The 20,812-nt window shown below is 38.9% G+C and overlaps 1 protein-coding gene across 2 annotated transcripts in view; it reads right to left on the bottom strand.

Moving 5' to 3' along the window:
• The window catches only part of FRMPD1 (FERM and PDZ domain containing 1), a 78,760-nt gene that overhangs the window by 6,797 nt on the left and 51,151 nt on the right, over positions 1-20,812 (bottom strand). Inside the window, exons 6-13 of one of the 2 annotated variants that reach the window (XM_026712765.2) lie at positions 19,006-19,051; positions 14,703-14,810; positions 9,708-9,803; positions 8,183-8,308; positions 6,450-6,569; positions 3,961-4,097; positions 3,480-3,606; positions 1,926-2,021 (exon numbers count right to left, since the gene is read on the bottom strand). In XM_026712765.2, the coding sequence (XP_026568550.2) occupies positions 1,926-2,021; positions 3,480-3,606; positions 3,961-4,097; positions 6,450-6,569; positions 8,183-8,308; positions 9,708-9,803; positions 14,703-14,810; positions 19,006-19,051 (856 nt within the window). Of the gene's footprint in view, positions 1-1,925; positions 2,022-3,479; positions 3,607-3,960; positions 4,098-6,449; positions 6,570-8,182; positions 8,309-9,707; positions 9,804-14,702; positions 14,811-18,958; positions 19,052-20,812 lie in introns of those variants that run through there. The other variant, XM_026712769.2, reaches the window with a different exon arrangement.

The raw sequence follows: 20,812 nt of genomic DNA, 5'->3' as shown, positions 1-20,812 counted from the left end.
GGGATACCTCAAAGTAATAGCTGAACAATAGCATTACTAAGAGTGACAGCTCCCCGCTCTTGCTTCAATTTATGAATTACTATGCCATCCTTTGTTTCAGAAAAGTGCCACTCCTTCTTTCTTTCTTTAATGGTATCTATACACCGCATAGGAAGCAAGGAACTTCTTCTGATGCAAGCAGTGAGAGATGACTTAACATTGCCACACTTTAGGTTGTGTCATTGCATCAGTATTGCAATCTGTGATGTATGCATGTGTCCTGGCATTTGATCACTGAATTTTATTTTGGCTCATGTGGCAACCAGTTCAATTCTAATCAATAAACACCAAATATCTGCTTTTTTAATCCATAAGAAGTGCAAATGATGACAAGGTGTCTGAAAAGTCATTTTAAGACAGAGGCCTAGCTATTTCAAATAAAGGATTCAAACTGTTTCCTTCCATCATGACATTCCCAATGACCTTGAGAAAATCCCCAAAATCACAGAGATGACCTAGCTTTCATACTGTAACATGAAGAGTTGAATGCAATGGTGGAAAGGCTGAGACATTCACTAAAAATACTATTTTGCTGTAAAAACGAAATCTTAACTGTTGGGTCCTTGATATTTTTTGAGCTTGGATGTTTTCTTGCAGACATTTCATTACCAGGCTGCATAACACCATCAGTGGAAAGGAGAGCTGCTGTTTATATATGTATATTAAGCATCTTGTCTTGCCAATCTTTGTGTGGGTGTGGCTTCCTTTTTAATGGTTCCTTGATTAAGGTGTTATTTATCCCTTGAATGTTTATCTGGTCCTGGTTTGTTTTTTTTGCCAATGTGGGTGTTGGCTGCTGTGAACAGGATGTGTTCCAGGATCATTTTTTCCTTTCTAGGCTTTTGATTATGTCTTTTGAATAGTATGCAAATAGAGTTTGTGTGTCTGTTGGTGACTGATATGTGTGAATGTCACATTCCAGGAATTCCCCAATATTCTAAAATGTTAACAGAGTCTTAGTATAAGCTATGGTCAAGTCTCTCTATGTGTTACAAGATTAAGGCGCTGTTCATGTCTTCTTTCTGTCATTTGATGTTTGTGGTACAGTCTGCCATCTGTGTGGCCTACATAGTGGCTGTAAAAATCCTTACATTGAATGGTGTACATGACTCCTATTTTTTCTTCTTTGATTAATTCTGTTAGGTTGTAGATATAAACAGCCAGCAGATTGTGCTGGCAGCAGAAAAATGTGAGGTAAAGAAGAGATTGCCCACATAAATTGTTTTCCCCCAACACCCCTCCTGCATCGCAGAATGGAGAAATTGAAAGGGAAGAAATTTCAAGACCAGTACTATAAGCTGTTTGAATAGCGTGCCTGTGGCTTTTAGGCCCAGACTTCCAGTGTGATTACATTGCTTTCAATATTTAGAAGACCAAGGAGTTTATTCTCTTGTGATCCCTTCCTCTCCAATATCTCTCCTTATGGGAAAAGGGGGAAGGATCAGGCAAAAGAGAGATTGCCAATGAAAATCACTTGCTTCCCCCCCCCTTCCATCTGCTCCCCCTGCAGAGGAAGAAGATTGGAGAGGAAGGGATTTCAAGAGAGTAAGTTGTTGAGTAGTGTGCCCATGGCACTCACATTGCTTTTGATGTGTACAAGACATTAGCAGGTACTCCAGTAATACAAAGGGTGGGGAGTAGTTGGAAGGCAAACAAAAACCGAAAGTGTGAAATTAATTAATCTTGTCAGTTTTAAGCTGGAAAACATAGTTGCAGTCATGTGATTTCCCACTTAGCAACCGCTTTGCTTAGCAGCAAAGTTGCTGGTCCCAAGTAGGACTACCTGTATCTACGAGAAAATTACCAATATCAGAGAGCACCGAGAAACCAATTATATATAGCCCTGAAATACATATTTTATTTTCTATTAGACATCATAAATTTACCATGAGTGTGGCATTAAAGATTTTCCCTCCATAGAGTTTCAGGTCTCCAAGAATCTGCAGGTAACACAATTGCACTTGGGCTGCTGAAAGGAGATGCTGCAATTGTGGAAAAGCAAAGTTAACACAACCAGATATTCACAATTGGTAGTCCCACAGCCTCTTATTTATTATTATACTCATACAATAAAATTTGGGGTCAATAATAATATGGCAAGCTACTACTACCATGACCTTCGTGGGACAATAGTGGGGCAAATGTTCCAGTTGTCCACCAGTATTATAGGGCATCTCTGAATCAGAAATATAGGCTATTCTTGTTTACTGACTGCCTAATTTAGCAATCATTCAACAATTACAACAGTGATGAAAAAGTAACTTTATGACCTATCTTCGTATTTATGATCTTCACAGGTCATAAAGAAAATGAAAGCTGAAGTAAGATCATAAGCTGTAGTATCACCTAGGGATTGCTTTATTTAGTGACCAAATTGCTGGTTCCAATTGTGTTCACTAAATGAGGATTATCTGTAGTCTTGGGAACAGTCAGTATTTCTGAAGGCATCACAGAGTAATACTCAGAACAGAAATATTGTGTTTCCTTTTAACTAATAATGTTATCCCAAGCATTGAATACAGTAAAATATGAGATTAGTTGATTCCCAATAAATACAAAACCATATTCAAATCACAAATTATAGGCAATTATTAACTATCTTTATAGGTATGGTCCTACTTTTTTTACCGACAGCATATGCACATCCTAAAATTCCCCATGGATCCACCATTGTGCTCTTGGAGCATGTGTTGTTATCTCATTAATTTTTCTAATGAAAATCAGAGAGATCAAATCACCTTTTTTAGTCAAGGACCAGATCATTTGTATTTATACACACAGCCACACAGCCCCCCTTTTTATACTTTACTGGCCACAAATATTTTCTAGTCTCTCCTAGTGCCAATGTCTGAAGCATCTTCTAGCGCTTCATCTCGGTCCCACTAATAAAAGAATTGATTTTATTATTATAGAAATACATTCCCTATTCTTCCTTATTCTTTCCAACAGTAAATATAAAGGTTTCCCCAGTTTTTGTCTGACTCTAGAGGGCGGTGTTCATCTCTATTTCTTAGCCGAGGGAACCAGTGTTGCCTGAAGAAGCTTCCGTGGTCAGTTGGCCAGCATGACTATCTGATGAGGCACATGGAACGCTGTTACCTTCCCACTGAAGTGGTACCTATTTATGTATTCACATTTGCATACTTTCGAACTGCTGGACGGGCAGGAGCTGGGGCAAGGATTGATGCCTACCCCGTCACATGGCGCTCGGGTCTCAAATCTGGACTGTTAGAGCTTTCCAGCTAACAAGCTCAATGTCTTTTAACCACTGAGTCATTGTGCCCGCTTGTTTTCCAACAGTATATACTGGTATTTGGGAAAGGAAAAATTAGGTTCTATAAGAGTAAATACAGGAATAAAAAGGACCTAACAAGGAAGACGATGGCAGAGTCAAGATCCATTGGAGGGTGACCTTCCCAGATATCTTAAAGCCACTTTACCTTTTGCCTCGGGTCCAGCAAGAGATGATTCCTCTTCATGTGGAAACTAATAGCTTTTTTGATGTCTTTGCCTCTCATGTTTCGGAGTAGAGTTGGAGAAATGAAATTCTCTATTCCCCAATCCTTCCTGCAGCATCAGGAAAAAACAACAACAACCCTACCCTGAAATGATCATCCAGGAGAACTTGCAGTCACCATCCTATAATCGTTACAGAAGGTTTTAGAGTACAAGACTGCAATGTAAGTTTCAGCAATTTGCTAGCCTTCAGAAGCAGAAGTGGCACTGTTCTCAACCACAGGCATCCACCTGAGGTGGGTGGCCAAGGAGAGCAAACGATGCAAACGACCCAGTAAAAAAAGACCAACCTATGTGACAGATTGTCTTTGAACTCGTTGGTTTAATGTTTTTTTTTTTAAATGCCATGTATTTTCCTTAAAAAAGTTTTAAGTGGACTTTACAACTGAGTGCCTTTTCACTTACTCAATATACTTTAGTGAGACTTTCTGTGGCTGAGCACAGGTGATTATCCGTTCCTGGATGTGCAAAGCGGCCAGCCGTAACGCGACGCTGCACTTCATCTCAACAGCGAACCTTTCCTGAAGAACATCACTACAGCTCTGAAATGGACAGGGCCGGGTTAACAAGGGGAGAGGAGAGACAAACAATTGCACCAGGCTAGATTAAACAGGATTTGCTCTAATCCTGTTACTGTAAGAAGTGATTTCTACTGTTAAGACCGTTGGGCAATTAGGATGGTTGCAAAGCCCAGTGTTTAATTAATTTCTTTTGAGTTATGTACAATTTGAGACTGGTTCGCACATGCACACGTTCGCTGGATAGAGAATTTGTAACTTCTGAATCTGGAAACCCACGTCCAGTTTTTAAGAAGAGATTGGACAGTCATTTGTCTGGAACATTATAGGGTTTCCTCAGTGGTGGGATTCAATTTTTTTTACTACCAGTGCTGTGGGTGTGGCTTGGTGGGTATGGTGTGGTAGGCCTGGTAGGGGAAGGTTACTGCAAAATCTCCATTCCCTCCCCACCCCACTAACCTGCTTTCCAGCTCTGTTCCCCTGTGCAGGACAACCAAAGAAGACTCAGCCGATCAGCTGGGACTCGGGAGGCAGAGAATAGATGGGGGCGGGGCCAGTCAGAGGTGTATTTGCCAGTTCTCCGAACAACTCAAAATTTCCACTACTTGTTCTCCAGAACTGGTCAGAACCTGCTGAATACCACCTCTGGGTTTCCTGCTTGAGTAGAGGGTTTGACTGGGAGATCTCCCGGGTCCCTTCTAACTCTTGTTATTCTGTGTTCTATCACCTATGTTGATATGAGAAATCAAGTGGGATATGACATGCACATGACAACCCAATGCAGATTTTTCAGTCCACTTTTTCTCTCTGTAATTAGGACAGAAAGAGACTGACCAAAAGATCCATGTGGTATATTTATTTTAACATTTCACATGATAGAATATGTCGGTGTGTGTTAGAGACAGGTTTATATTTGTTTTCAGACATAATATTCACCCATGGTTTATTTTTGACCATATTTTATTTAACAAAACAAAGGAAGTTTGGCAGATTATCAAAACAATATTCTTATTATTTTGCCAGTTGAGTTACTTTCTTTCCTATTTAGCTGCTTTTGACTTAGAGCATTGTGACTTATATAGCTAAGCAAAGCAGGAATAATTCTAGCAACCATAAACCACCCATAACATTCCGACTGGGACATTATGTTAAGCAATCAACATACGAACAAGTACCTACTGTAGAGTGTAAAACTGATTTATTTTCATACAGTAAGACAATACAAGCACACTATATAAAGTTGAATGTAATGTGGTTGCAGCCTCTGTGTGTATCTGAGTAGATGTAATATCTAGAAATTTCTGTGTAAGGTTCTATTCATGTTAGGGTATTGTTATATTTTTTGACAGTATAGCAATAGCAATACCACTTAGACTTATATAGTGCTTTATAGAGCTTTACAGCTCTCTCTAAGCAGTTTACAGAATCAGCATATTGCCCCCAACAATTTGGGTCTTCATTTTACCCACCTTGAGAAGGATGGAAGGCTGAGTCAACCTTGAGCCTGGTGGGATTTGAACTGCCAAATTGTAGGCAGCTGGCTACAGAAGTAGCTTGTGGTACTGCACTCTAACCACTGTGCCACAGAGGCGCCTTAAAGTATGTTAGAGAGCAGTCACTGCTGAAGAATTTCTTGGACTTTTTAGTTTGTTGTTTATTTTTTTTTTTTTCATTTATTCAGTTAAGAACAAGGCATGATATAGGGTGGAAACTGAATCCACGGAAAACTGAACATCGAAGTGAAAAGCATTTAACAAGATTCAAAGTATAGATTATCCCCAGTGAAAACTAGCTTTCTCTAAACCTGAGATGCAAATTAAGTCAATAAATGATGGTACTAGGCCCTTAAGAATGCTTTCTTTTCTTAATGACCTGTTAAATTTGTCAAGCCTCTTCCTAATCTCACAAAGAGAACTGCCCCCTTAGAAAATTATCTGTACTCTGAAACAATTATCTTTAAAACTACAGTATACTGAGCATAAATAAATTAATACAGAAACACAAAATTGTATAGTAAACCCCAATTTACTATACAATCCTCACCCCATTCTTATTTCTGCACATGTATCACATTTGGACACACAACGTGGCCTTTATTTTTTCGTGTTTGTTGCTGTAATTATAAAATGCATGTAAAAATTAAAAGTCAAAATTTCTGAAATAGATTAAATCTTGAATGGTTCCAAATATGTTCAAACAACTTGAAAAGTATTATTAGTGTTGTGTAGTGTTGTGTTATACACATCTGTATGTTCCCTATATGTAAAGGCACCAACATTATTATGGATAAATAAACTTGTTTGATACTTGGGTTTATGCTATTTATTGATGAAACCTAACCAAGTCAGAAAAGCTCATAGTGTATTCCCATATCACCTGCAAGTAGAGATATTCAAAAGCCACTGGATCTTCCTGCAAGAGATGCAATGGGTCCCTGGGGATAAAACAAACTCTGAAGAGGCATCGATAATCATGAGACTCTTTCTTCTGAACCACCTGAAACAAAGAAGAAATGATAGATAGATAGATAGATAGATAGATAGATAGATAGATAGATAGATAGATAGATAGATAGATAGATAGATACTGGTAGATCAAGGGTGTCAAACTCAATTTCATTGAGGGCCACATTAGGGCTGTGGTTGACCTCAGGAGGCCGGATGGGCGTGGCTAACTAGGCAGATATGGCCAACTGGGTGGGCATGGCCAGCTTGATGCCACTCCCGAAACTGCTCTTGTTACCTCTTTGCATTAGGTAGACTGTGCCAAAGCCATGCTGGCCCAATGTTTCCTCTTTGCATTGGTTAGATTGGGCCAAAGTGACGCAGGCCAGCCTGATGTTTCCTCTTTCAATTGGGTAGACTGGGTTGAAGTGATGCAGGCCGGCCTCTTACATTTTCTAGGATGACCCCATGGGCTAGATCCAGCCCGAGGGCCTTGTGTTTGACACCGCTGGTCTATAGCATGCTATTACTATAACAAAAGTCCTTAGAATTGGAAACCAACCTCTAGTGATTATCTGCTAAGATATTTTGATAAACAAGGTATTAAATACTTTATAGCTGCTCAGACAAGTCTGGATAATTTCCAGCAAAAAGGCAGATGGGTTTTGTTATATAAAGTTTTGAATACTGCTTCAGAATCCCATCTAACTTCTTGATCCTCTCCATGTATGGTACAAGCAGAGTAAATTGTGCAGAGTTATATATATATATAGAGAGAGAGAGTTGCCAAGGATGAGGGGTGGGATTTTGGATTACTCAAATCTTTCTAATCTATGTGGATCTCATCAAAGAAACCAAAAGGATGGAAATTCTTGTCTAAAAATTCCAAATACTCAATCATTCAGTGTCTACTATTATAACAAGGTGAGTGCTTGTCGTTCTGGAAGAAAGAATGGAAGAAATAGATCTTGTATGACAATCAGTGTATTATCTTCATCTCAAGATGATTCATTAGGGAAGCAACTTATATTAAATCCACTTCAGCATGACTTAAGTATAATTCAATGGTACTTTAAAGAAATCAAAGCAGCATCAAGTAAATATTTATGGGCTATCATTAGTAATAAGATTATACAAATTCTAAGAGGGCGTTTAAAATTTTACTTTGAATAACCAATTGATAGCTGTTAACACTGTATTGAAAAGAGTTTATGAAAATAGATTCTAGGGAAACTGATATTCTATCAAATCAAATCCTTATTATGGTTATAAACCAATACATGAAAACTGGGATTATTTCAGTAAGGCTGCTGCTATATAAACAGGTTTACAAGAGTGCAATGTTCTGAATCAATAGCCCCAGTTTTCCATCATCAGCCATATATTTTGAAGGGATACATATTTCCACTTTGGAAGGTGTGAGACGTGGTTCTATTAATGTGACTGATCTGTAAATCTCATTTCTGTGACCACTAGCCATGCTGGCCAAGCTGATAGGAGTTGATAATTGGAGTTTGTACCCTCCCTATCTATGGATTATGAAGCACAGAAGACAAAACGCCAAAGTGAGCGATTCTAAGCTCCCTGCACTGGTCAGTATCCCTGGGCAAAAGTTTATTAATTTGTCCACCACCACCAGAAATGTCCTAAAGCAGTGAAACTAACCTGTTCAATGAGCTCATCGTCATGCAGAAGATACATCTTGAGCACATTATACTGTTCTTCCAAAACCAAGGCAAAATGTTCAATGCTTCGAATGGATAGCTTTTCTTTCAAAGTAAGAACAATATCCTACCAATTACGGGTGTAAAAAAAAAATCACAATTTCAACAACATGTAGAAAGTATCTAGGTCCACACAATGATGTCCTTGGAGAGCTTAATTGTTCACAAGGATAATTGTACATGTTAGGAATGTAAGTCACCTAAGAACTATTTGGGTTGAAAATATATAAACCCAGGATAGACATTTTAAAGTATCTTTAAGAGAATCCTAAAAAGTGTAATTGGGTGTGGTTTCTCAAACGGCCATAAGATGGAGCCAGAAACCTGGATTGTTTTGGTCTTAGTCTCAGAAGAGAGCCTGAGTGAGTCTCAGTCTCTGTTTTTCCTTCTGATGGAGAGTATTGCCATTCCTCCATTTTTTTCTAATTGACTGATATTCATGGATTTGATATAAGTCTGATACTGAACTGTTTTTGATACTGGACTTTGTTATTGGATTATCCCTGGATTGAAAACTGACTGATTTACCTTGTGAATGACTTTTGGACTGCTTATTTTGAACTTTGACTAAAACCTTTATTGAAAGGAAAAAAACCTACATTTACTTACAGTGTATCTGTGTGCTGTGTGTGTATTATTCAAACACTACTCTCAAATACGTCTCCCTGTATGCGCTCATTCTCCTAATGGGGAATTACCTCAACAGTACACACGTCATAAGGTATGGCAGATCTGACCCATGATGGAGAAGCCATTCAAATGCATAAAAATTCTTTGGCACACAATCTTGGCTAGTGTAGCTTACTGACAACGAACTCCCATTGTTGACTGCAATGTAATCTGACAGCAATTTGAAAAAAGAAATACCCACGTGGATTAGAATCAAAATAGAATACAATCCAGCACAGAGATATAGAGGATTAAGATTTGTACTACTAATTTCTCTGACATTACCATACATTAGAAATATAGTCATAAAATTTGCAATGAAGGGCACTAACCATAGGCTGCGATAAAATCTGCTATTTGGATAAATGTGGATCATGTCCCAACCAAATTTATAAGCGTTAAAAAATACAGGCAGCATTGTGGATGAGGCAAGTTGGCTACTTGATTGCTTTCTTATTCTATTTTTAAGTCACTTCAGCAAACAAAAATACTGAACTATGTTGTTTGGTTCATGAGGATCCAAGAGTTTCCATCATATACCAGATTGTTACTTTACCTGCCCACAGTATGTTTTCCATTATTGTAGTAGATGCTGCAGCAATGTATTCATCTTCTGGCTTTCGTCATTGAGTTTAAAGGGCATCTCTTCTCATTTTATTCAATTTCTCTCAACAAAACATCTTGCAATATAGAGGAGAGTTTGAGAAATATTCACAGGCCCAACTCTTCAATGGCCACCATTGCCAAGTGAAAGTTCCTAATCCAACATTTAATCACAATATTATACATAAACATACCTTGACCGTTGTGTTTGCTTCAAACTTGAATGCTTTAGTCTGCCCATTTTCTAAATAGACTTTGAGAACATTGGGCATACACAGGAGAGAACTTCCCTAGACAAACACACAAATGACAGCATCCAGTGAATACTTTTGACCCTCAAATTATGTCTGAAATATGCAGCAATTTACTGAGGAACAAAAGGAGTTCTTAGCAGAAAGTAAAGTTTGCTTAATTCTGGGGATTTCCCTTACTGGCTTTCAAGGCTTAATAGGGTTTGAGAACATTTACATTTTAAAGAACATTTTGTCAGGTTGAGGTGCTGTTGTATATTTAGTTTTCAGCATTTATTTTACTGTATAGACAGATACAATTAAAAAAACAGGGAAATCTGGAAGCCAGAGGTTACAGAGCAGGAAATAAATGATGTTAAGTAAAGAATTAGCCTTCCTGTTGCTTGCCTTTCTGTTGTCTCTTGGGTGCAAGTGAGACAAATCAAAAGATTAAATTTACTTCCAGTGCTACAAAGCAGCCTCCTTGTGGGAAAGTTAAAGCATTGCCACATACTTTGGAGATAGTAAAAAGGATAATTTGTGATTTCCAGATTCCAGCCATTCTCCCAATACCTTAGTTTATTGCCTTATCCAGAATAGAGTTTATTATTCTTGTTATTGAATATTATTATTCTTTGTTATTGTTTTATACTGGCAGGATTCAATTAATTCAGCCAGTTCTCAAGTCAGCAGTCATGGTTTGTTTTGCTTGCCAGTGGGACCAGAGCCCTGAGAAATCTCTTTTACACGAGTTCCATTGGTTTAAAGACTTTGAAGAAGAGATAGGCCTTAAAGAAATATGAATAGTTGGTAATTTTTGCAATGCCAAAGGATTTTTCTTTAGCTCAACATTTTACATTGTTTTAAGATCCCCCCAAAGAAATCCTTTTTCAAAATTTCTTCATTAAGAATAATGAACTCTAGAAATAAGGACTGATTTTCTAAATGCCTTAATGTCTTCCTGGCACTTGAATAGCTCAAACAGCAATTTAAAAAAATGTAAAAGAATCTTAACACACTATAAGTTTACCCTTTAATTTTGCATAGATCTAATCAGAACAAAAAGCAAGGAATAGGGTGGAGGATTTTTTGGGGGGTCTATATCTGGTATTCTCAAGGGTCTTCCCCAGCACCAACTTTCAAGAAAGTAAAAGACTCTTTTTACCCTTTTTCTTCAAAGTCCAACTTTCACCTTCTGTAGGGTGTCACTAGAAAAAACATGTCATGCATGATCCCACTTGTTAGGGGTATAGACGTGTCATAGCATCTGAATATCTTTTACCAAAACATTTGCTACTATCGTACCAAATGTTGGTCTGTGTCATATTTCTGGACCTTTGGTTCCTTATCATTGACAGTTGATCTTAAAAGGCAGAAACTATTCTCTTCTTCAATATCTTCTGACTGAAATTCCAATCCATTTCAATTCGCTGACACCTAAGATGTCAAGGTGTAATTGATTCATCTTTTTCTGCATTGGGCTTGTGTCATGTTCCCACTGGAATTTTATCTTTGTAACTTTAGATTTTCTTTTCCTGCATGGCAACTCCCAAAGGGCTCTGCTCTAGCCATGTGACAAACACAATCAGCTCTTCTTCATTAGGATATTGGGTGCCCTTTGACCCAAGGGAGGCCCATAATTCAATACAGGTACTTCTCGACTTACAACAGTTTGTTTAATTACTATTCAAAGTTACAACAGCCCTGGAAAAAGTGACTTATGATTGTTCACACTTACAACTGTTGCAGCATCCCCATGGTCACATGATCAAAATTCGGATGCTTGGCAATTGATTCATATTTATGATGGTTACAATATCCTGTGGTCACGCGATCACCTTTTGCGATCTTCTGACAAGCAAAGTGTCAGCCTTCAAGATCTTCTGCTACTACTTTGCATCTTTTGGCTGCCATAAGTAACAGGGGGAGGAGGGGGGAATTGTCTGGGAAGAGAGCTGGAGGTGTTACATTCTTGTGTTGTGTAAATGAGGAGTGGGGGGGGGAGTATAAATTCCTGCTTTTAGGTTTCTATTTCTTGTTTAGCTTTCTTTTCTCTGCGCAGCTGCAAATCTTTATCAAAATATGCCAAGGTCAATGGACAGAGGCCTCATCACCACCTGAAGACGTCCACATGATCATATCCAGAACTTTTAATTGGAAGAATCTTTTGAACTTTGGGGGGTGGGAACAATTCCATCACTTTGTATAGGTGATCTGCGCGCCTAATTTCTCAGATTCAGAATCTTACTTGATGCTACCATTTCATTTTTCAGTAAAATAATTCTTTTCTCTAATCTATGGAGTCTTAAGTATTTCTTTCTTGGATTTTGAATGGAGCACAGACTGACACAAAGTCAATGGGGAAGCCAGATTCACTTAACAACCATTTCACTAAGATAACAACTGCTGCGATTCACTTAGAACTGTGGCAAGAAAGGTCGTAAAATGGGGCAAAATTCACTTAACAACAGAAATTTTGGTCTAATTGTGGTCAAAAGTCGAGGACTATCTGTACTATATAATCAATCACTTTATTGTGTCTATCCATGGGGTTTTCTCAGCATCATGTGGAAGTGACTCATCTTTGCATTGTCCCACACATTATGAATGAATGCTGGCATCCACTTTCAACATCTTTCTATATTGCTGCTGGCCAATAGCCATGCTTGCCTGCTTGCTTTAGCTGGGCAGCTGGGATGACCTTCAAGCCTTGGTAAGCCTACTGGGGTTATTATACTCGTGGTATATTCTCCCATTATTCTTTGTTCATTCCTCCTAGCATTACACCTCCCTTCCCATCATGAGGCAGCATAGCAGAACTGAGGGGAGACCATCATTTACATAGACAGATTCCTCAGATGACTCGTGCAGAAGATTGCCGTGGGGTGATATACAAGCCTTACCTTGGAAAAGTAAGGTTTAAAAGCATTTCATCTCATCAACAATTTATGCCTTCAGGCCAACACTGTGAAAGCACTTCTGGGATTTTTCCAAAAAAATCTTACTTCAGCTTCAGTAATATTCCATTAAAAAGGACTACTGTGATGGGCCCTCCTGCGAAGGTTGCTGTGCCATTTGGAAAAGTACTATAAAAGTATCTGGGAAAGTTATCTTCCTGCATGGATAGAGCGGATGGACTTAGAGAGATCCCTATATGTAAAACAATGCCTCCTATTATACATTCATGAGCTCATAATCCTTGACTGAGCCGAAAAATAAGGCTAGACAGCGAGCAACGTGATTATAAATGGGAGAACAATAGGTCTGGTTTGCACCCTAATGCAAAACCACTGATTTCACATTTTCCAAGAAACCCGTGTTTGGAACTGCAGTGATATTCATGCAATATTTGAATTTTTTCCACATAGCTTTCAAATTAAAAATACGCATATTAAATATTTTGAAGAAAAGTACATTGCCTCAGTGGACACGATATATGAAAATTGACTGCATTAAAGAAAACGGCAGATAAAATGTGTCTTCTAGAAACGTGTCCATGCATATTACCAGAAGATGCACGCAAAAGCAGATAGGAATATTTGTGAAAACTTCAAACTGAGGTCAACTTAATTGGAAAAAAAAGGGGGGGGGGGAAACTGAGCCAAAGCAAAATGGAAGGTTTTATTCATCTCTGCCAGGTATGACCTGTAGCAAAGTGTTCACAATTTTGTAAACAAAAAGGGAATGGGGAAAAAAATAGCGTTCTGTTAATACCCCAAGCGGATGAGCTTCTCAACTATATCTGAATTCCCAGCAACAGCAGTCAATTTAGCCAATAATGAGAGGTGCTGGAGACTATTGTTTAACAAAACTCGGAGAAATGCAGATGATCTCTACTTTTTAGATTGACAATTTTGCAGTTACATTGTTTGTCAATACCCCAGCAGGAGAAACAGTGTGCCTAAAAATATGTTCATGCACAGAAAAATTCAAGAATATCTGCAAAGGGGTTACAAAAATTTAAGATGGCTTCCGTGATTGCACAATTGAATCGTATATTTAAAAAAAAATCCCTGGACTTCAATTCATGATCATGGTTACCATTTTGACTTTTTTTGACTCTCCCATTCCCCTGTAGATGTCCCTGTTAACATTGTCATTCCATTCCATTTTCTTTTTCCAAGAATACCAAGGACCAGGGGTGGGATTCTACCAGTTCGCACCTATTCGCTAGAACCGGTTGTTAACATTCTAAGCAATTCAGAGAACCGATTGTTAGAAGAAATTACTGGCCTAATCCTGTAAGGAAGGCAGGAAGGAAACATTCTGGTGTTGCTTACAGAAACTGCCTCTCCGTTAACCCTTACTATATTCTTTGCAGGACTAGGCTTCCTGTCTCAGGAACTTCTCTGGAGTTTTTCCCCCTCCTTTGTTGGTACTTTGCTTGTGTGGAGTGACCATTCAAAGTTACAATAGCACTGAAAAAAGTGACATGACCATTTTTCACACTTACGACTGTTGCAGCATCCCCACAGTCATGAGGCCAGGCAAGGAAATGCGTGCCTCAAGGTGAGTGGTATTGAGTTGGCTACACCCAGCCAATAACATGACCACCAAGCCATGCCCACCAATTAAGCCACACCCACAGAACTGGTTGTTAACAAATTTGAATCCCACCCCTGCCAAGGACAATTTGATTTCAGTGTATTTACTGTATCAGGTTGAAACATATATTTTTAATAAGCTTTTTCCTTCTAGCAAGGAAAGAAAGATTTTTTGCTTATTTTTCATTGGCATCCTACTCGGTTCAAATGACCTTGAGCCCATGAATCTATCTGACAAAGTGCTAATGTATTTAAGTTGGAGGGGATAACAGTTGTGAAAAGGCCACGCTGTCTTCATTTCATGATCACTTTCAGCTAGTGCAGTTATCTTAATACAGCATGTAATTTGGTTTACCTGTCAAATTTGAAAGCCAACTATTCCATATGGCTTGATAATAATAGCATTCACACAAACCTGATTATGTCCATTCATGACAACCTCTTCCGCAAAACGGACTTTTACAGGATTTGTTTTTAGCCTGGCTCTTTTTTCCGCTGTAAGAAAGGATGATTTATGGCCACCCTGAAAAACAAAAGCACTGGGTTGGCAAACTGTTATACAACGTGGTAACAAATTCTGAGATCTTTTAATGCCTTCTCACAACAGAAATTGAAACAGAATCACAAGAAGAGTAAGGCCATCAAAAGTTTGCTGGACCAGAGCAACAGACCATCAAGTACAAAAGGTGGGTAATTTGGAATCTTCCCACCATTTCCTCCTTTTTTTAAAAAAAAAAAAACCTCCTGAAATTTTTTTCCCCTTGGTAATCCCTTGCTTTAGTGTGGGGGTCAGGGTGACGGAATGGAGCTGAGCATTTACTGGCCTGATGCCCTTCCTGACACCTATGGAAAGTTTGCAACAGATATTTTCTCTTTGTGCCCTGATAGACATATTTGCCACTGCCTAGGATTGACCTCTCAACCTTCCAGGTGAGAGGCCAGAGTCTTTATCTGTAGATCACCATGCTGTTCCAACTCCTAGAATATTTTATTTTATTATTTATTTTATTTTATTCTATTTTTTATTATCTATCTATCTATCTATCTATCTATCTATCTATCTATCTATCATCTATCTATCTATTATCTATCTATCTATCTATCACATTTCAGAATGACCCATCTCCCTCAGCAGACCATAACCACCAGGAACCACCAGCAAGGTTTCATGTATTTTTCTTGGGTATAAACATGTGAAAACTAGACCATAAGCCCTAAAATAGGCAGCATAGTTAAGAAAAATGGATTTCAAGTCCTCAAAAAATGTTAATGGTGGTCTCTGCCCATCAACACTGGCCCAATCTCCTTCTGCAATTTTTTTTAGAGCAGCCAGCTCTAAAGTTACAATTCCCTTTAGCCCGACTAACATAGATTGCATGAAAGAGTACAACCTGAATTCTTAGAGCAGCTTTTCTTAATAGATGATTTTTAGATGCCCAGGATCACAACTCCTAACCTTATCCTCAGGACCAATGACTTTCATTAACAACAGTCAAACAAAACACAGCTCACATTCAGCCTTTGAAGAAACTCTTCTCAACTGGGAGCACCCCTTGTAATTCTCAACAATCCCAGCTTGAAATGAATGAATGGGATGGGTTACGGCAGGGGTGTCAAACTGGTGGCCTGCGTGGGCTGGATGTGTCATGCATGACCACACCCACCCCAGCTCCTCAAAGGAAAAAAATGTTGTGAAATGTTATGTGATGGCAATGCGATGCTGTGGGTTTCACATCTGTGGGCTAGGGTAACATAAAACATCTGGAAGGTAGTCCTGTAGGAGTTAGAATGCCTGTTCATAAGAAGTGGCACATGGAAGGATCCTGCTTTTAAAGATGGAATCTCTTAATTGTCATGACTAATTGCTATCAGAGTGACAGTTATTTAGTGCAGGGGTGTCCAGCTGGCTGAGGAATTCTGGGAGTTGAAGTCCACGAGTCTTAAACTTGCCAAGGTTGGAGACCCCTGATTTAGTGGCCATCAACACTGCCTTTTAGTAGACAAAATTTTACTGTATGTTAAGTGAAGACAAGCCAGAGTAATCTGTTTTTTTGTAACGATCTGCTGAGTGAAGATGTGTATCATCTTCCACTATTCAACTCATCACCAGAGACACCCTGAATTCTTGCATTGTCTTAGTTGGGGGGGAAAACACTGGTAACTATCAACACTGCATTTATCAGTTTCTTTCATGTCTCTTCACTGCAGTGGTTTTCAGCAGCCGTAAACTAAACAAACCCGGAATTATCTGGAAACAAATTGAACTTTTGCTGCATCCCACCACAAATATGGATGAACATCTTGCGATGCCAATTCTCAATGTCTTCTCAATTTCTATCATCCCTTAATGCATGTACTTCCTGAGTTAGGGCTGATAGTAAATTTTTAATTACAATTAAATCTATTAAAAAATCAGGAGAGAAAAGGAACATCCCAGAACCATGCAATCTCTTGAATTAGCAGGTCTAAGAAATAAATGCAAATGAACAGCGAAGGGGGTCTAGTTCCAAGTAGTTGGTTTCACACATGCCCCAAACAACTCAGAACTTCTGTCAATACTGTACAACTCACCAGAGTGAACAGAAAACAAGTTTATTTTACCACCGTCAGTTTATCAACTATTTCAGAATAGGTTTGTATTTTATTACACCCACAGATACATTGACCAACCAGTTCTTCTCTTTCCACCAACCAAATATGCTCCAGCTTATGAACTTTACTTGTTAATAATACCATCCAAGATTTTCTATCTTTCAAACAACCCTTCCTTCCTTTCTCTTACTTGAAACAGCCTCCCAGAATACTTGCTAGATATCCCTACCAGTGGTGGGATTCAAATTTTTTTACTACCGGTTCTATGGGCGTGGCTTGGTGGGCATGGCAGGGGAAGGATACTGTAAAATCTCCAGCCAGAGGTGGTATTTGCCGGTTCTCCGAACTACTCACAATTTTGCTACCGGTTCTCCAGACTGGTCAGAACCTGCTGAATACCACCTCTGATCCCTACATATGCTACAAATGTCTTCTCAAAATGCATGTTTTCAGTAAAGAGTTTGGCATTAATGTCCTTCCTAATTTATTTTAACTTAATTATAACTAAGTCTTGATTCCCCTTCGCCAGCTTAGTTAGTGCTTCCTAATTTTCACATTTTGATTTCTGTTATCTCACCTGAGCCAACGTTGAGACTGCAAAGTCTCAAGGCAGTGTTATTCTCCTTGAAATGCTATGCACCCTGACTATGTTAGTTTCCCCGTAATTTCAGAGTAGGTTTTATTTTATTACCCACAGATACATCTGCACACAAAAGCAAGATTTAGGGCACTGTTTCGTGACACTTTGCATGATGAAAGCTCTCATCTCGTCTATCTGTAAGATCTTCAGCTATAAAGAATCTGGAGTGGCAAGTTGGAAGCCCTGGAGAATTGTGACAATTGGGATGGACCAGGGCCAAGCAAGCCTTCTGCAGCCAGGGCAACACTTTTTATTTATTTGATTTGTCAATCGCTTACAAGATAACAGTATAAACATGAGCAAGAATATAGGAAATAGGTACGAATAAATGAGGACAAGAGGACCAAAAGCCCAGGGTGCACTACTGAAAAAGGCAGCAGCACAATTCCCTGTATCTCCCTCCTGTATTAGGCTGTCTAGATTATTTTTTAAAAAAAAACTCAAATAAGTGTGTTCTTAGTGTACTTATTTTGCTTCTTAATTTGCAATTCTTTGCTGACTGAACACACAGAGTTGCAGTTGCATATTCTTGGGGAACAATCCTGCGCAAGATGGTCCAAATGGTTTAACTTTCTATAAGAGAGCGACTTCGTATGTCTGTATGGTGGCACTCAAGTCATTGATTGCTTGAATGGGGACTCCAGCATTATACAGGAGCCTGGAAATTATAGAATACAAATGCATTTAAATGTTAGTTTAAAATTGCTTCTGGAAGGAGATGTTGGGATGGACTGCAGTTATATTTACCTACTACAAATTCATATTTTCCTTTCCATCAATCCATTCCTTTCCTGGATGGATTTAAATGAAGACATACATACATATATTTGGACTTGTGAGAGGCAATATCTAACCAGACTTGTTTGGGCTAGAAAGCTAAGCAGGGTCAGGCCTGTATTTCAAAGGTAAACCACTGTGGTATGGGGGGTGGTGGGTGGGCAGAAAAGTTCTGTTGTGGAAGCAAAAATGATATTTTCAGAATTTGCAGATGTCGGGTGATTACAGTGCAGTGTAAGTATGTTTTTTTGTAAGCCGCTGAGATCAGTGGATAATGCACTGAAAGCTCTTGAATAAGTATGCCCAGGTACCTTTTTTAAAAAACTTTTTACTGTCTACTCTTTCCAAAATCAATTTCCCCCATCTAAACTATTTGACAACATCCTGCTCTGCACATTTGCATGTAATATATAGCTTGAACCCAATTCCAACACTCTGCTTGATGTTGCATACTGGGTGACAATAGTCCAGTGATGTCAACTTGGCCACCCTTTAAACCCTTTTACCTCACTTTTATTGGCAAGCATCTCACCATCTTTGCCCACGATGCATTAAGTCCCTTATCTGGGCATATTTTCCACCCATGGTATCTCTAAGATTACCTCCTGGAGCTTCGTATTTGTGATTCTCATTTGCATACCCATTGGGAGGCCAAACCTTACCCTCCAAGGAGTAACTCAAACACCAGTGGTACATGAGGGCAATTTACCGAGGTGCATCGCAGAACTGTAAACTGGAGAGCGCCTTGCGATTCCCTGTTAAGACAATATAATAAAACAACACAAGTTTGAATACACAGGATGGGAAACAAGGAGAACACCCCCCCCCTTCCTCCCCCCAACTAAATGGCTTTATCCAAAGACATTACTATAAAAGTCAAAAACACTGCATCATTTTCAACAAAGCTAATCCTTGACTTACAGCAGTTCATTTAATGACTGTTTGAAGTTACAATGGCACTGAAAAAAGTGACTTATGACTGTTCTTCATACTTATGACTGTTGCAGCATCCCTATTGTCACATGATCAAAATTCAGACGCTTGACAACTGGTACGATGGTTGCAGTGCCCTGGGGTCACGTGATTACCTTTTGCAACCTTCTGACAAGAAAAGCCAATGGGTGAGCCCACTTAACAATCATGTTATTAACTTAACAATTGCTGTTATTCACAAGAAAGGTCCTAAAATGGGGCAAAACACATTTAACAACAGTCTCACTTAGCAAAAGAAATGTTGGGTTCAATTCTGGTCATAAGTTGAGGATTACGTGTTCCTCTAAGGGCAGGTGATTTCCAACTCTGCCTTTCCCACCCCAGATTCCCTCAGTTCCATCCATATTTAGCTTGGAAGTAGCTATCAATCTCAATTAGAGAAAATATCTTGCCACCTCCTTCTTTCTCTATACTCTCTGTATCCAGCAGCCGTATTACCATTCACCCTGTTGTACATGCTCATAGTTTTGGATTAATCATTTGATGCCCACATATACAGTCTTTCAAATTACATCACTTTCCTTTTAATAACACTTTAAAAGTTCCTCCAGGAATACTTTGGGCCAATACCTTCCTAATCTTGCCTAAACTAAATTTGCCTAAATTAATTGATCTGATCTTACATTGCTCTATTCACATGCCCAAACCATCCCCTATTCTCATTGCTCTGGTCACATGATACTCCTTAGATTGCTATAATGTCTTCCTGTTCATTCCATAATTTAGTACAGGTTGTTTGCTCTAAATTTCAGTGTCCTTCACAAATCGACCAGCCAGTTCTTCTCTTTCCAACAACCAAATAAGCTCCAGCTTATGAACTTTAGTTTTTTAATGCCACCATCCAAGGTTCTTCTACTCTTTCAAACAGCTTCATCCTTTCTTCCTTCCTCTCCCTTACTTGAAACAGCCTCCAAGAATACAGTACCTGGATGCCCCTACATGTGCTACAAATGCCTTCTCAAAATGCATGCTTTCAGTGAAGAATTTGGTACTAATAGCCTTCCTAATTTATTATAACTGAGCCTGTAACTAATTCCCATGCAGCTTCAGCAGCTTTGTTAGTGCTTCCTAATTTTTACCATTTTGATTTCTGTTATCTCACCTGGGCCAAAGCTGAGACTGCAAACAGTCTCAAAGCAGTGTGGGAAACCTGCCTTGTTATTCTCTCCAAAGTGCTACGCATCCCGATGATATGCTACATAAACAAATACGCACATTACTGCCAAACACCACAAAGAAAAATGGATGTTCCTGTTTTCATACTACAATTCTCTGTGTTTAAAGACAAGCCAGGATCAAAGAACTGTTAAATTATTTCAGTTAGGTCAGAATGTTTTAAACGTGTTTCTCTTGAATAGCATTACTTCCTGTGAAACTGTTATCCCTGCAAGGTAGTTCAAGCAGGAACACTGGCTATATCTTTGTTGTAAGATTATAATAACATGTTTTTGCAAGACTAAAAAGTATTTCTCCCCTCTTTTCTTTTTACTCTCCAGAAAACCAGGGAGGGTCCCTTCTGAAAC

This window comes from Pseudonaja textilis, chromosome 2 (genome assembly GCF_049901715.1).
Source record: "Pseudonaja textilis isolate UNSWEBS1 chromosome 2, rPseTex1.2, whole genome shotgun sequence".
Lineage (NCBI taxonomy): Eukaryota > Metazoa > Chordata > Lepidosauria > Squamata > Elapidae > Pseudonaja > Pseudonaja textilis.
Note: the sequence above shows the minus strand (reverse complement) of the source record. Positions and strands in the feature narration are given on the sequence as shown.